Here is a 13,657-nt window from a genome sequence, read left to right as displayed (position 1 = left end):
TCTTTCATGTCTTTTTTTTTTTTGACTTGTTTTTTTTTTCCTTAGTATTTATTGATCATTCTTGGGTGTTTCTCAGAAAGGCGGATGTGGCAGGATCATAGGATAATAGTGGAGAGAAGGTCAGCAGATAAACACGTGAACAAAGGTCTCTGGCTTTCCTAGGCAGAGGTCCCTGCAACCTTCCGCAGTGTTTGTGTCCCTGGGTACTTGAGATTAGGGAGTGGTGATGACTCTTACCGAGCATGCTGCCTTCAAGCATCTGTTTAACAAAGCACATCTTGCACAGCCCTTAATCCATTTAACCCTGAGTTGACACAGCACATGTTTCAGAGAGCACGGGGTTGGGGGTAAGGTTATAGATTAACAGCATCCCAAGGCAGAAGAATTTTTCTTAGTACAGAACAAAATGGAGTCTCCTATATCTACTTCTTTCTACACAGACACAGTAACAATCTGATCTCTCTTTTCCCCACATTTCCCCCTTTTCTTTTCGACAAAACCGCCATTGTCATCATGGCCCGTTCTTGATGGTCGCTGTCTCTTCGGAGCTGTTGTGTACACCTGCAGAAAGGCTGTCACTTCACACTTGGAAGGTTGCACAGCGGCCAGGCAGAGACGCTCCTCACTTCCCAGATGGGGTGGCGGCTGGGCAGAGGCGCTCCCCACATCCCAGACGGGGCGGCCGGGCAGAGGCGCTCCCCACTTCCCAGACGGGGCGGCCGGGCAGACGCATTCCCCACTCCCAGACGGGGCGGCCGGGCAGACGCGCTCCCCACTTCCCAGACGGGGCGGCCGGGCAGAGGCGCTCCTCACTTCCCAGACGGCGCGGCCGGGCAGAGGCGCTCCTCACATCCCAGACGGGGTGGCTGGGCAGAGACGCTCCTCACTTCCCAGAGGGGGTGGCCGGGCAGACGGTCCTCACTTCCCAGACAATGGGTGGGCAGGCAGAGTCGCTCCTCACTTCCCAGACAGGAGGGCCAGGCAGAGGCGCTCCTCACTTCCCAGACGGGGCGGCCGGGCAGAGGTGCTCCTCACTTCCTAGATGGGGCAGCCGGGCAGAGGTGCTCCTCACTTCCTAGACGGGGCAGCCGGGCAGAGACGCTCTTCACATCCCAGATGGGGGGGTGGCCGGGCAGAGACGTTCCTCACTTCCTAGACAGGGTGGCGGCCGGGCAGAGGCACTCCTCACTTCCTAGACGGGGTGGCGGCCGGGCAGAAACACTCCTCACTTCCTAGATGGGGTGGCCGCCGGGCAGAGGCACTCCTCACTTCGCAGACGGGGCGGCCAGGCAGAGGGGCTCCTCACATCCCAGACGATGGGCGTCCAGGCAGAGACGCTCCTCACTTCCTAGACAGGGTGGCAGCCGGGCAGAGGCTGTAATCTTAGCACTTTGGGAGGCCAAGGCAGGCGGCTGGGAGGTGGAGGTTGTTGCGAGCCGAGATCACGCCACTGCATTCCAGCTTGGGCAACACTGAGCATTGAGTGAGTCTGTAACCCCAGCACTTCGGGAGGCCGAGGCGGGCAGATCACTCGAGGTCAGGAGTTGGAGACCAGCCTGGCCAACATGGCGAAACCCTGTCTCCACCAAAAATACAAAAACCAGCCAGGCGTGGCGGCGCGTGCCTGCAATCCCAGGCACTCGGCAGGCTGAGGCAGGAGAATCACGGGAGCCTGAGGCAGGGAGGTTGCAGTGAGCCGAGATCATGCCACTACACTCCAGCCTGGGCAACAGAGGGAGACCGTCACAAAAAGGAAGGAAGGAGGGAGGGAGGGAGGGAGGGAGGGAGGGAGGGAGGGAAGGAAGGAAGGAAGGAAGGAAGGAAGGAAGGAAGGAAGGAAGTCTTTAGAATTTTCTAATCTAGAAGTAAGGAAAAAAAGAGTTTCATCCAACAGAAAAAGAAAAATATCTAATATATACATATATGGGAAAAGTATGAGAACACACACGTGAATGAAGGATGGCTGCTCTCTCTGGAGAGGAAGGGGAGGGATATCGGGATGGGATACACAAGGGGTTTCCTTTGTCTGTGATGTTTTATTTTTTAAACTGGGTGATGAATATTGGTTATAATTACTTGCTACCATGATAATAAATCACAAAGCAACTTGGCGACAACAAGGAAAAGAAGGATCTTTATAGGGGGACTCATTTCCTGAAGGCTCTAGGCAGTTTTACTAAAGCAGAAGAGAACTGTTCATTACTGGCATCTAAGTGGACACAAAACAGTTCCCGGTGGGTGGCAAATTTATATTTGTTCCAGTCAAGGCTCTTTATCCATCAAACCAAACTTACCATTTGCATCTGAAAAGCTGCTTGTCTGCCTTCTGATCCATGGAACTGTGTCTCCTTCCTGCCCCATCCAACAGTGATAAACTTGCCTACAGAACAATTGGCAAGACAATCAATAAGCTGCATGAAATGAAACAAAAACAGTTTCACTGCTATTCTTCATGAAGTTAGTCATTGGCAATTACTCGGGTCCTCTAAGGCCTCTCAATAAATTGACCAGCAGTCCAGCAGTCAATATCTGAGAACACTATGTTTCAGGCTGGGCATGGTGGCTCATGCCTACAGTCCCAACAGTTTGGGAGGCTGAGGCAGGAGGATCACTTGAGTCCAGGAGTTCGACACCAGCCTGGGCAACATAGGGAGACCCCCATCTCTACAAAAAGTATACAAAATTACCTGGACATAATGGCACACACCTGTAGTCCCAGCTACTCAAGAGACTAAGTACGAGGATCACTTGAACCCAGGAGTTCAAGGCTGCAGTGAGCCGTGATTGCACTATTGCACTCTCTAGCCTGGGTAACACAGTGAGAGCCCCATCTCAGAACAAACAAATAAACAAAACCCGTTTCATATTATATGCAGCAGTGATTTTGAAGAATTTGAAATGCCCTTCCTTATTTTGGAAAGCATTTTACTGCCATCTTATATATTCCAAGTTTCTTTGATGACACAAGTCAGGGATCTCACCCTCACCTTATAAGTAAGAAGAATGAAACATGAAGAGTTTACAAAATATGTCCGGAACATAAAACCTCAAGATGAGAACTGGGAATAAAATTCTGATTGCAAGCTCCTCACTGGTGATAGAGGGGCTGCAGGTCACAAGACAGCTCCTCACACAGACTTAAGAGATTCAGCCCTCCCTAATGGTGAAGCCCAAAGTTAGAACACAGGTCTTCTGCCTTCCAGGCTGATTGGGGTTCTTTCTAGGCCATAATGCTTCTCTTATTTAAACTATAAAGGCAGAGTTGCTGAAACAACATAACCCTTCTGTTCCTGAAGGTAGGATCCATCTGCAAGAGGCACAATAAAGATGGTCCTGAAAGCATCACCCAATCCAGGACCCAATACTTCCCTCCTGCCATTGATTCTGATTCTGATGAAGCAGGGCTGTTTGCAATTCCTATAAATTATGGGTCCATATGACCATTTCCTGTCTGCTCACATCCAAGCGCTACAGTACCTCAAAGCATACCTTGCTGCTGCATACAAATGGTAGTGCCTATCCTGGTGCAAACCCCCAGTCTTCTATCTGCAAGTTTCCACAGAAATATTAAGGACCAAGGAGTGAGGACAGAGAACTTTTCCAATGGAAGACAAGAAATAATGGAGTTATAGCAGGGATTTGCAAAACTACAGCCTACGTCTGCTTTTACAAACAAACGTTTACTGGAACATAGCCGTGTTTATCTATCGTGTATAACTTTCACGCCTCAACATTAGAATTGAGCAGTTGCAATGGAGATCATATAATCTGCAAAGCTGAACATATTTATGACCTTGCCCTTTTCAGAACAAGTTTACTGACCCCAGGATAGAAGAAAAACATTCATCACTCCATAGAATGATTTTTTTTGTACTGAGAAACACATTTCTGAGACCTAAGACCTTAACTTGGACTAGATTTCCTTTGTTCTACCACATTAGGATTTTTGTGAAAAAGTTAGTGGGAAACACCAGGCCCAGAGCACTTTCCCATCTCAAAGTGTACTGTGTGCTGTTACTCTCTCTCTGACCGTCCTCAAAGCTGGATGCCCCAGAGTTCCACCCTGGATTCTAGACTCTTCCTGTACAGCATCTGCTCCCTGAACAAGTCCATATGTTCCCAAAACTGTCAGAATTTCCTACATACCCACCACTCTCAGTCCATAGCTCTGGCTTCTCCTGAGCTTCAGCCTTGTATCTGCCTACTCCACATGGCAATCCCATATGGTCCTTCAACAAATCCAAAACAGACCTCACCACCCACCCCTTACAGACCAGCACTTCTCCATCTTCCCTCTCAGTTACTGGCATCTTTATTCCCATCACCTGAGGTTCTGGCTGGAGTCCTGCTCAACTTTTTCTTATTCACCTTACATACGCAAAGCCTATTTATTTCACTTTCTAAATTGGTATTTCTCAAACTGGCCTGGGGCAGAAGGGGAATCATGCACATATATTCCAAAAAAGTTTTTCAGCTAATTCTAAAAAATGTACTCCTATCCTCATTGTGAGTCAAGTTTTTCCTGAATGACTCCTGCTTCTAGCCCCAAACAAACCTTCCTTATCTTTCATCTGGATTCCTGTAGCAACCCCCTACCTGATCACCCTGCCTCTAGTCTCTTCCCTCTCCACACACAAAAACAACAAAAATATGCCATCACGAGCCATCTTTCTACTAAATAAATCTCTTTAAACCTCTTATCATCAAAACTTGTAATGGCTGATCAACTACAACTCAATGTCCAAATTCCCTACGACAAACTCAGTCAAACCTGTCCCATTTACTTCATTCTACACTCACAATCTGCGACTTCGGCAATGCTGAATTACTCACAGTTCCCTGAGTAACCTGCAATGTTTCTATGAAATAACCCTCCCTTGAAATGGACACTTGAAATGGACACATTCACTTGCCAGGACTGTTCCCCACCCTTATCCCTCACCTACCCAACACCAATTCAGCTGACTGCTCCCCACCCTTATCCCTCACCTACCCAACTCCAATTCAGCTGACTACTCCCCACCCCATCCCTCACCTACCCAACACCAATTCAGCTGACTACTCCCCACCCCTATCCCTCACCTACCCAACACCAATTCAGCTGACCACTCCCCACCCTTATCCCTCACCTACCCAACTCCAATTCAGCTGACTACTCCCCACCCTTATCCCTCACCTACCCAACTCCAATTCAGCTGACTACTCCCCACCCCATCCCTCACCTACCCAACTCCAATTCAGCTGACTACTCCCCACCCCATCCCTCACCTACCCAACACCAATTCAGCTGACTACTCCCCACCCTTATCCCTCACCTACCCAACTCCAATTCAGCTGACTACTCCCCACCCCTATCCCTCACCTACCCAACACCAATTCAGCTGACTGCTCCCCACCCTTAACCCTCACCTACCCAATACCAATTCAGTTGACTACTCCCCACCCTTATCCCTCACCTACCCAACACCAATTCAGCTGAGACTCAGCTCAACTTGGCCTCCTTGGGGAAATCATCCCTCTCCAGTTACTGGTTTCCTTCCCTTATGCTACCCCAACACCTGCACATCATGTCATTACTGTGCTGATACCACCATGCCCAGCTAATTTTTAAATTTTTTGTAGATGCTGGGTCTCCCTATGTTGCCTAGGCTAATATCAAACTCCTGGGCTCAAGCAATCCTCCTGCCTCATCCTCCAAAAGTGCTGGGATTATAGGCATGAGCCACTGTGCCCAGCCCTCCAAAATTATTTCTGAACAAATACATTATTTGTAAATAAATGGATAGAAGTTGTCTAAATGATTTCTCAGAGTTGATGGAGCAAGAAGGCAGGAAATTAGACCTTAACGGAAGTTGGAATATCTTCTTCCCCTTCCCTCTTCAATCAGGCCAACTACTTGGTGACTTCAAGATGGCCAAAGCTTATGCTTAATAAGCGTCCCTCTTCTCCTGCACTGCCCTTCAATACTCCCACAGCCTTAATGCCCGGATGACCTTGGCTAGATTTTAGCAAGAAAATAATCAGATTGTTCCCATGGAAATGCAGATTCGATCTAATCAGTAGGAACAAAACCCAGCCTTCTATCCCCTTTCTTCTTTTCTTCTCCCTAAAACTGTATCCCAGAAATACTAGCTTGTACAGTCCCTTTCACTGAAAGCCCAGCCTAAGACTTTCCTAGGGTTTGGGTAATAACTATCTAAGTGACCTTAAACAGTTGATTTATATTTTCCAGGTTACTGACAAAGCCAACCATCAGACCTGGAGAGGCATCAGTAGGCCTTTTAAGATTTGGGATGGGCTGAAGGAACTAATAGACATTTAATAACTGGGGGTTTAACCTTCACAGTTCTTTGGCCTAATGACATGGCTATTAGTGCACAAGGAAATGGTCAAAAATGGGAAGAAACGTAGGTCACAAAATATTGCACAAAGCTATACTCACTTTCACCAAAATCATCCTGATGAATCTGCTGCTCCATGATTGGCTCAAAATCTTTTGTCATCATAATCAGGGTCTGTTGACCTTAGAGAAACACAAACAAAAATGATTTTGTTTTCATGTAACAAATTTGCCATTCCGTAAGTACCTACGGCACTGTAAGCTAAGGAGCTGGAGTTAGTCTGAACAGAGTAGACAGAATTCATCCAAAACGCTTTGACTTAAAAAAACAAACAACAATGACAAAAAAATCCAAAAAGCTTTGCCTAGATAAGTCACCTGGTGCTTATGCTCAGCTATTAATGTGTGTACAGTTGAACATAAAAGTCCACAAAGCCCTCCTCCACTAACTTCAACACTCCTTGTCCCCAAGACACCTCTAAATATATATGTCATCAGTGGAGCTGGTTTACTAGACTCATCTGGAATGATGAGACTTAAAGGGCAAAAACAGCAACAGAACCCAAGAAGGGCTTTTGGAATGTGTTCATACAGCAACTCTTAGAATAAGTTAAAATATATATTGCTAACATTTTTACTCTAACTGGGGACTTAGCAGCCTCCCCAACAAATTTTATGACTTTGTTTCTTACTCCCAAAGACTTAAAAAGTTACATGAAACAACTTTTTATAATGATAGACTAAGAGGTAAAACTTTAGTCACGAAAAAAAAAAAATCACTCTACATTATATCTATCTATCTATCTATCTATCTATCTATCTATCATTAGTATTATACTGGTTCAAAGAAATTTTTTGAAATCCAAGCAGACCAAAACTGATGAAGCCTGTAAGACATCTGGAGTAATGTTTTAGAAAAGCCAGTGAGGCACCAGTAACAAGCTTACCTGTGGCAAGAAGCACCAGCTCTTGGTCAGGACTCCAACTCATAACAGAGATACCACTGGCTACACTCCCAACACACTCCAGCTGAGACAGAGAAAATTGAAAAGAGAGACTCAAAACACTAGCATCTCAGTAAAAACTGACTGCAACTTCAATCAAAACTATTAAAAAAACAAAACGAAAGGACATCAGTATATGGAAGAGATATCTGCACTCTCATGTTTGCTGCAGCTCTGTTCACAATAGCTAAGACTTGGAAGCAACCTAAGTGTCCATCAATGGATGACTGGATAAAGAAATTGTGGTACTATACACAATGGAGTACTATCCAGCCATAAAAAAAGAATAAGATCCTGTCATCTGCAACAACATGGATGGAACTGGAGATGATTACGTTAAGTGAAATAAACCAGACACAAAAAGACAAACATCGCATGTTCTCACTTATTTGTGCCATCTAAAAATCAAAACAATTGAACTCATGGACACAGAGAGTACAAGGATGGTTACCAGAGGCTGGGAAGGGTAGTGAGGGGCTGAGGGAAGGTGGGATGGTTAATAGGTACAAAAAAAAAATAGAAAGAATAAATAAGACCTGCTATTTGATAGCACAACAAGGTAACTATAGTCAATAGTAATTGCACATTTAAAAATAACTAAAAAGACTGTAATTGGATTGTTTGTAACACAAAGGATAAACGCTTGATGGGATGGATATCCCATTCTCCATGATGTGGTTATTTTGCACTGCATGCCTGTATCAGAACATCTCATGTAGCCCATAAATATATGTACCTACTATGTACCCATAAAAATTAAAAATTTATATTTAAAAATTAAAACAAGAACTTACTCAACAAACATTTCTTCAATAATGGATATCAAGAGAATAGACCTGTTATTAGGCACAGGGATTAGAAATAAATATCTCTTTCTTCCCAGAGCTGTCTCACGAAGGAGATAAAAAATGACCCTACAGAGGATGACAGCAATGACCAAGATCTCTGGAAAGCAAAATGCATCTCAGCACAGGGAATGACAAGTGGCCCAAAGTCCAGAAAAAGTTTTTCTGATGTGTTTCAAAGAGTGGTAATAAGGACAGGAAAGAGAGACCAGGAAGAAAACACAGTGTACAGGCACAAAGCCAGAAAAAAGAGCAGTTAAAAATCAGCTGCAACTAAAAAGGTTTACGTACACACAAGAACAATGGGGGGATGAGGCTAAAAAGGAATGTGGGGAACAGACAGTGAAAGGGGCTTATAAGGCACAATAGTGGGCTCTACCTTCCAGACAATTGAGAAGCCACTAAAGGGCAGAATCAGCACCATTAAATGAAGATAAATAGACTGGAAGAGCTCAGTAACCAGGAAACAATGCTACAAAATGTTTTGAAAGTAAAAGCATCTATCTTTTAAATACGAAAAAAAAAAAAACAAGCTGTGTATGACAGGTTTGATATTTCCCACCATGAACTGCGAGCAAAGGTTTATGATTGTACTAAATGGAATGGTTAAGAGCAAAGGTGCCAGATTTAGACTGCTAGGGTCAAACCCCATTTGATTACTGTGTGACCCTGGTCTAATTACTTAAGCACTCTGTGCCTCAACTGCCTCTTCTGAAGAATAGGAAACAACAACCTACTGCATAATTCATGGTGAAGATTAAATAAATTTGCATGAAAAGCACTTTAAAAAGTGCCAGGCACATGATAGTTAATAAATGTAAGCTGCTATCATTATCCTACTATTAGTAATACTCTAACTTCTGTGACATAATCAATGTTGAGATCACAACTAATTAAGTAATCAAAGAAGATTTAAAGAATCAGGCAAGTGTGATTTGAAATCCTTGCCGTTAAGAAGGTGAGGATAGAAATCAGAAACTCAACTATACACTAAAGTAGAGAAAGAAGCAATTGCTTGACGTCTAGCTCTCCTGGCAGTCAACAAATGTGCAGGTAATGATAATGTATTACTTTAGTGCCTAGAGTTCAGGGACTCTAAATTTAGCCAATCAACATTCATTACAGAAAATCTAAGTCAGATAAACATTCAAAGACTTCCTAAATTGAGAAACAAAGGTTGCAAATCAAGATGAGGGTCTGATAAGAGGTGATCTACACCACCTAAGAATAGCCAGTTTTAACTTTTAAAAAAATGTATTCTCGTTTGGAATGTTCTGATTATTCTGATTAATAGATGCAACAGACAAAACTGAGTTTTAGAAGAATCTTAACATATAGATAAAGCCATGTTAACAATTTTTTTATAAAGAAATACATAATGCAAAAATTAATTAGCAAAAGTGTAACTATTAATGGCTACTGATTTGAAAACTTCCACAAATAGCAAGTAACCTATTTGAGGATGCTTGAGACTCTCCCCTTACTGGAGTCTTCCACTTACCTGTTGTGTGCTGAGACTGCAGAGTATGACATCTCCAGAGGCTGTGGCCACACACACAGACTCGTGATCCAGCAAGTCCTGAACACCAACAATACGGCCACTTCCATCCTCTGGCAGAAAGCCTTCTGCCACCAAAGAAACTTCATTTTTCACCTTTCACCAAAAACACAAGCAAATTAACCCAGTCTACTTTCAAGAATAATTGATAACATTTCCAGAAATACTTTTTAATGCTTCTTTTATTACATAAAAGCTTTCAAAAATGCTTTTTCTAGATGAAAATCCAAACTTTCATTTGAGAAATATCACTACTCTGTCATCTTTAACAAGAAAAATAGTTAATGTGACCTTTTTGCCAAACAAACACAAAAACAAAAACAATAAGCCTGGTCTCTTTAAAAATGTCCAATAAAACATGATGCTAATAACTATGTTTTTCTAAGATTTCTATAGTATGGGGAAAAGGCACGACAGGATGTAACTGCCTAAAATGTATTAGTAGAAGAATATAATCAAGGGACCATATCAAAACCAACCCACAGAGGTTTTTAAAGTACATATAGTTAGGAGCCAACACTAAAGATTCTGATGTAGTTGACATGAGATATGGGCTCAAACTTTTAGAACGCTCCATGGGCAACTTTCGTGTTCATTCCCAATTAAAAACCACTCTTGGCCGGGCGCTGAGGCGGGTGGATCACGAGGTCAGGAGATCAAGACCATCCTGGCTAACACGGTGAAACCCCGTGTCTACTAAAAATACAAAAAATCAGCCGGGCGCGGTGGCAGGTGCCTGCAGTCCCAGCTTCTCGGGAGGCTGAGGCAGGAGACTGGCATGAACCCGGGGAGGCAGAGCTTGCAGTAAGCCGAGATTGCGCCACTGCACTCTAGCCTAGGTGACAGAGCGAGCCTCCGTCTCAAAAAAAAACCACTCTTATAAACAGAATTTGCATGACAAAAAGGGTAGAAAGTATGGCACACACTCAAAAAGTAAGGTCAGAGTTCTACTGACTTAGGTTAAAATAGCAGTAGAGTTAAAGAAGGGTTACTATTTAAGCTATGTCTAACATGGCATATATATGAAGCAAAAGATGTTTATTAGGGAGTATATAAATTCAATAAGATGTAAAGAAAGACTGTGTGGGGAAAGAAATTTGGAAGAAGACAAATCAAGGGTCATACCCATGTGCTGGCATTCTCCATCAGTAACTTACTTCTCTTGAGACAGGGTCTAGTTCTATCAGGCCATGTTCTGAACCAATGAGCACTGTCCCCTGTTCAGTTCGGACAGAGAAGCACTGAGGTTTCCCTGGACCTTGAATATCCCTGAACTCCAGGGTCCGAAATAATTTCAGATTTCGCATGATGAAGTGATTCCAACGAGACAAGTACAACTATCTCTTGATGAACCATTAATCCCTAAGAGAAAAAGAAATAGCTTAATACTGATAAATCACCATATTTAATTAAATGAAATGATTCGGGGGTGAAGAAGTGGTAGTCAGAATCAGAATAACCAAGAAAAGAAAAAACTTACCTCTCTGAGTACACACCCATGCACGGATTATAGCAGCAAGACCCACTCTATACAGTTATGATCTACAAATTAGGAATTCTGAAACCTATTTTATGTTCTCACTTTTTAGGAGAGGCAAGATTCTCAACTTTAGAATGTTTTCTTCAAAAAGGATGTAATATCAGTTATTCCTCTGGGAAAGTTGAAACAACAAATGAATGGGGAAACATTTTATTTTTACATATTAGGACATCTTTATAAAATCATGAGGAAAAACAAAAGGGCATTCCACTGATTAGCACTATTTGAAAATCCATTTTTATATACTGGCAGTTGAAGAGAATCTGAAATGACTTTAATATTCACCAGGTCTATTCATTTATAAACTGGCTTTATACATTCATAAAAAAATTGAAATCAAAGATAGAAAAACATTTACTGTTCTAAAGGGGAAGAGAAAATACTGGGACATGACAACAATTTATTTCAAAATGATGACCAACATTTCAAGGACCTTGATGACCTGACATAACTACTTCCAGTAACTTTGTTCTTCTGGCCTGGCTTTTCTCAGGACAATACAAAACGTGAGACAAGAGTGCTAAACAGGACATCTACTTTGGTCTGGCAAAATCAGACTTGCTTAAATGCATAACATTACCTAAGTAGGGAAAAAAAATGTTACTGTGCTAGTTATTTATATTCAGATCCCTTTAAGGCTTATGATTGTAAGTCCCTAACTTATGTTAGGGGTAGCAATTACAAGGACCATACTGGCCTTATTGTCACTAACCCAAGGAGAATTCTCTCATCTTGGCACCCCACATATGTACGACATAGAAAGAATAAAGATGAATCAATCTTAATAGTACACAGAAGATAATGTCAAGTGTAATAGGAATTACATAATATATAATGTGGGATAAAAGGAAGGTAAGTTTATATATGATGGAAGTGAAGACAACCAAGGCAGACAACGATTTTAGTAAGTTTTGGTGACAATTATATTCAAGAACTGCTAGAAACTACTTGAAACCTCTAACATATCATGCAGGTTTTTTTTGGTTTTTTTGAGACGGAGTTTCGCTCTTATTGCCCAGGCTGGAGTGCAATGGCGCGATCTCGGCTCACCGCAACCTCTGCCTCCCGGGTTCAAGCGATTCTCCTGCCTCAGCCTCCCGAGTAGCTGGGATTACAGGCACCCGGCACCATGCCCAGTTAATTTTTGTATTCTTAGTAGAGACAGGATTTCACCATGTTGGCCAGGCTGTTCTTGAACTCCTGACCTCAAGTGATCCACCCGCCTCTGCCTCCCAAAGTGCTGGGATTACAGGCGTGAGCCACCGTGCCTGGCCGCGTTTTTCATCTTTAAACATCATAAAAACGCCTCAAAACTAGTTTCTCTGAAATTTCACACCCATCAGCCTTATTCCCTTATCTTCTTAGAGGAAGAAGACTTCCCTCCACTTCCTTCCAGGCTAGGAAAGGAATATCCTCCATATTGCCACAGGAACTAGGCCTATTGGTACTCTTTCTTTGACATCTGCAACCTCCAGCCTTCCTGCCTCCACTGATTCAAACTCTTCGCAATCCTTAAATGTGCTAAAGATCCCTCCACACCAAAGGTCAATCGTGGATTCTCTCTTAATTTCCTGATAACTCCTTCATTTTCTTCCCTTGCCCCTTCGACTATCCACCTCTTGGCTAGACATCACATGCATGATTACATGTACCAGGTAGATCACGAATACGCTGATTAGGCCTAAATGCCTAGCCCTGACTGAATTAGCCCAAACTTACCACTAAACCCACATTTTCAATCTCCTGATAGAATCACAAGAACGTCTCACATGCACATCAAATGCGACCTGGAAAGCAAAGAACTTGCTATTCTTCCCCCAAATGACAGTTCCCACTATTTGGGGACAGGCCATTTCTACTCTATATCCCCAAGCTGAAAAACTGTCTTTGCTGCCTTTTTGCTTACTCTTCATACGGATCTATTCATTGATTAGTGCCGTGGCTGTCAATATACAGTTGAATTCTTTACGATCCGGTTTGTGGCCTACATCCAACACCGACTGAGCACTTGCTAAGTGCTGGGATCTGAAGATTACTCAGACAGCCACTGTCTCCACGGAGATCATCGTTAACGGGAAAGAAAGCCACGTAAAACACCACGTTAGATGGAGAAGCACGGAGGACACTACCTCCACGAAAAAGTCTCAGACGCGAGAAAGGACCCGCACCACAGCACCCGAGCCTCTATCAACCGCCGCCTTCCATCGTGAATTAATGCTCTCGCTTTCAGCGTTATTATCAACCCCCTGCAAGCAATCAAGAGGCTGGGTTAAGTCCGGCTGGAGGCGCAGCAGGCATCCCTGGGTTGTCGCGCCTCCCAGCGCCCCCGATGGAGCAGGTGGCAAGCCTGCAAAAAGAATTTAAGGCTCT

The 13,657-nt window shown here is 43.4% G+C and overlaps 1 protein-coding gene across 4 annotated transcripts in view; it reads right to left on the bottom strand.

Moving 5' to 3' along the window:
- ELP1 (elongator acetyltransferase complex subunit 1) overlaps window positions 1–13,657 on the bottom strand; it is a 67,628-nt gene that overhangs the window by 53,311 nt on the left and 660 nt on the right. For 2 of the 4 annotated variants that reach the window (XM_063636137.1, XM_063636138.1), the window contains exons 1-6: window positions 13,417–13,497; window positions 10,905–11,109; window positions 9,691–9,843; window positions 7,288–7,369; window positions 6,443–6,523; window positions 2,295–2,380 (exon numbers count right to left, since the gene is read on the bottom strand). In XM_063636137.1, the coding sequence (XP_063492207.1) occupies window positions 2,295–2,380; window positions 6,443–6,523; window positions 7,288–7,369; window positions 9,691–9,843; window positions 10,905–11,054 (552 nt within the window). In that variant the 5' untranslated portion in view covers window positions 11,055–11,109; window positions 13,417–13,497. Of the gene's footprint in view, window positions 1–2,294; window positions 2,381–6,442; window positions 6,524–7,287; window positions 7,370–9,690; window positions 9,844–10,904; window positions 11,110–13,416; window positions 13,498–13,657 lie in introns of those variants that run through there. The other 2 variants (XM_055271568.2, XM_055271565.2) reach the window with 1 other exon arrangement.

Source organism: Symphalangus syndactylus, chromosome 3, assembly GCF_028878055.3.
Source record: "Symphalangus syndactylus isolate Jambi chromosome 3, NHGRI_mSymSyn1-v2.1_pri, whole genome shotgun sequence".
Classification (NCBI taxonomy): domain Eukaryota; kingdom Metazoa; phylum Chordata; class Mammalia; order Primates; family Hylobatidae; genus Symphalangus; species Symphalangus syndactylus.
This window is presented reverse-complemented; position numbering and strand designations above follow the sequence as displayed.